Here is a 3438-nt window from a genome sequence, read left to right as displayed (position 1 = left end):
GCTGTCCCCCAGCCCTTCCTGGCCCCAGGGGCTGATGGCATTTGTGCTCCCTCAGGTTCATGTCTGCACACCAACAGCCTGGGGGTGCTCCCCCTGCTCTGTGCAATGCAAACAGGGGCTGCTGAGCCAGGTCTGCCGTGTCTGTGCCTGCAAGGATGGGGCACCTGTGTGAACTGGGGAGAGGCCAGGGCTGCAGAGGGGGGATGTTGTTGGCAGCTCCATGAGGACGCTCTGGGACACTGCCCTGGGCTGTCCAGCACACTGGGGATGGATCAGCCCCTGCTCTGCTGCTCCTTCCTGTCTCCCCCAGGGCCCTTGCAGAGCCCCAGCCATGCTGTTTGCCCCCCGCCTGCCCACGGCCAGTCTGGGGCTGCTCACGGGGATTTTCTGTGCTGAGCATTGATGTGGGTGTGTTCTTGAGAGAGCCTGGGCAAGGAGCCTGGAGCCCCCAGGGCATGGCCTGAGGTGTCAGCGCTGCCCCAGCAGTGCCCATGGCGCCTGTCCCTGCTGCAGCCCCAGCACTGCCACCCCAGGACTGTGCCCGGCCCCGAGAGCACTCAGGCCCTACAGCAACACCAGGGCCACCAGGGCAGCGGGGCAGGGCCACGGGAGCAGCACTGGCAACACCAAGTGCTGCTGCTCCTGGGCACAGCTGCTGTGCCAGCACTGATCTGCTCCCAGCTCTGCACACAGACATTGCTGCTGCAGCTCCAGAGAAGACAACAAAAGGGGCATCTCTGGAGAAGACTTTGCTGGGAGATCGTTTAGTTCATTTAAAGCCACTGAGAGCGCAGCCCCTCATTGACACAGCCTGTGGCCACAGGGAACCTGGAGAGAAATAAATTGAGAAATGGCACAAACAATGACATTTCTGTGTGGACAATATTATCAAAGTAAAACACATAAAAAGAACCTCCAAAATGAAACCAACAAGAAGTATCAAAGATTACTTTTATTACATGTGATTTTCAGAAATTGGCCAGCAGTTTAATGTTTCCAAAACCATCCAGTCATCAGTGTCCACATTGCAGCCTTGAGCTCCTGGTTCCTCAGGCTGTAGATGAGGGGATTCAGGGCTGGAGGCACCACCGAGTACAGAACCGACAGGGCCAGATCCAGGGATGGGGAGGACATGGAGGAGGGCTTCAGGTAGTAAAATAAGCCAGTGCTGACAAAGAGGGAGAGCACAGCCAGGTGAGGGAGGCAGGTGGAAAAGGCTTTGTGCCGTCCCTGCTCAGAGGGGATCCTCAGCACGACCCTGAAGATCTGCACATAGGAGAAAACAATGAACACAAAACAGCCAAAACCTAAACAGGAGCTAAGTGTAATGAGCCCTAGTTTCCTGAGGTTGGAGTGAGAGCAGGAGAGCTTGAGGATTGGTGGGACTTCACAGAAGAACTGTCCCAGGGCATTGCCCTGGCACAGGGGCAGGGTAAATGTATTGGCTGTGTGCAGCAGAGCATTGAGAAAGCCACTGGCCCAGGCAGCTGCTGCCATGTGGGCACAAGCTCTGCTGTCCAGGAGGGTCCCGTAGTGCAGGGGTTTGCAGATGGACACGTAGCGGTCGTAGCACATGACGGTGAGAAAGGAAAACTCTGCTGAGATTAAGAACATAAAGAAAAAGAGCTGTGCAGCACATCCTGAGTAGGAGATGGTCCTGGTGTCCCAGAGGGAATTGTGCATGGCTTTGGGGACAGTGGTGCAGATGGAGCCCAGGTCAGTGAGGGCCAGGTTGAGCAGGAAGAAAAACATGGGTGTGTGCAGCTGGTGGCCACAGGCTACGGCACTGATGATGAGGCCGTTGCCCAGGAGGGCAGCCAGGGAGATGGCCAGCAAGAGGCAGAAGTGCAGGAGCTGCAGCTGCCGCGTGTCTGACAAGGCCAGCAGGAGGAAGTGGCTGATGGAGCTGCTGTTGGACATTTGCTGGGGCTGGGCATTGGGTTCTGCCATGGAGAAAAATTCAGTGAAGAGTTGGAGGGCATACCTGTAACCAAAATCAAAGCCATTTCCCATACGCCCTCCCCCAGAAGACACAGATACAGTCTTTAGTGGTTTTGAATTCTGGGGTTTTCTTTTTAAGCTCCCCTCATATCTCTCTTGGTATTCTTCAATATCAGAAACCCTCAGCATTTCTGCTACACTCAGGGACAACAGAGAAAGTTTTGTGAGGCCAAGTGATGAGTGGAGAGTGAGGAGAGATGGTCTGTCATTCCGACCTGTTCAGAGTTTCTCTGGGATTTAACCTTTCTCAGGGGGAGGGTGATCACCTTCCCCGGCTTCCCCTAAAATGTCACCAGGTACTGCTGAGAGCAGATGGATCCACCCCAGCCCAGCTCCACATTTGTAGCCAAGGACTCACGTTGCTCATTTCACCAACCCAGCAGCATTTTCAGTGTCAGAACACCTCTGCCTTTCCCCATCAATCTTATAACTCAGAGATGCTCTAGGACAGCTTTGCATCCTGGATTGAAGCTCCCAGCTTGGACTGAAATCTCAAAGGGACTTCCAAGTGTCCTTATGGTGGCATTGGATTCAGGGAGATGCAGCTCCTTCCCTGGCTGCACTGACAGCACTGCCCAGAGACAGGCACTGGGGACAGCGTCACCCTGAGCCAGCTGTGTCCCCTGCCAGAGCCCCCAGGGCTGGGCAGCTGCTCCCAGCCCTGTGCTCTGCAGAGGAAACTGGGCCCAGGGCTGCAGAGCTGCCCCATGGCTCTGCTGCAGCTCTGCCTGCACAGGAGGGGCTGCACGCCTTGGAGCCCCAGCCCTGAGGGCAGAGGCTTGGCTGGGGGCACAGGAGGGAGGGGGCTTGTTCAGAGGGAGGGGCTGCACTGAAGGGATCCTGTGGGCATCTCTAAACTCTCCCTGCCACAGCATTTCTGGGTTTTTTTCTCTCATTGCCTCATCTTCTCTCTGCTTCCTGAAAATTTTCCTTCTACAGGTGTTTCCCTGTGCCTGATCTCTCCCTGCCAGCACTCACAGACCCCAAATCTCTGTGCACCCTCCTTGGCCCTACAGAACCCTGCCTGTTTGCAAGGCACTGGCTGGGACAGGTTCTGTTTGCAGCTTGAACAAAGGACAGCTCAGACTGAGCCTGAGGGGTCCAGCAAAGGTGATGCTGCTGCTGTCCATGGGCAGACTGGCTGAAAGGACATTAGGGATCTCCTGTGAACCTATTGATCACTGGAAGTAACAGTTTGGATATATCAGGCACTTGACAAAATTCATAACATCTTTAATATTTATCCCCTCTCCCTGCCATTCTCCAATAGTAGGAAACTGAATACAAAGTCTTTGTAAATTCCCTCCTTTTTATCAAAATCCTTGTCTTGGAAATGTTCTCTGACTGGTCAGAAACCCTCACCATGCCAGAGCTTCATGAGCATTTCACCTCCCCTGCACCAGAAATATTCAGAGTTGTACTCACAAAGTCTGCAGG

The 3438-nt window shown here is 54.6% G+C and overlaps 1 protein-coding gene across 1 annotated transcript; it reads right to left on the bottom strand.

Moving 5' to 3' along the window:
- Positions 1 to 987: 987 nt before the first annotated feature.
- LOC311166080 (olfactory receptor 14J1-like) lies at positions 988 to 1920 on the bottom strand (the record flags this gene model as incomplete). Its single annotated transcript, XM_084227558.1, has 1 exon — positions 988 to 1920. One exon carries the CDS (start codon positions 1918 to 1920, stop codon positions 988 to 990), a length of 933 nt encoding a protein of 310 aa, XP_084083684.1.
- Between the last annotated feature and the right edge of the window lie 1518 nt (positions 1921 to 3438).

The sequence above is a fragment of the Fringilla coelebs genome (genome assembly GCF_963513975.1).
Source record: "Fringilla coelebs genome assembly, contig: SCAFFOLD_49, whole genome shotgun sequence".
Classification (NCBI taxonomy): domain Eukaryota; kingdom Metazoa; phylum Chordata; class Aves; order Passeriformes; family Fringillidae; genus Fringilla; species Fringilla coelebs.
Note: the sequence above shows the minus strand (reverse complement) of the source record. Positions and strands in the feature narration are given on the sequence as shown.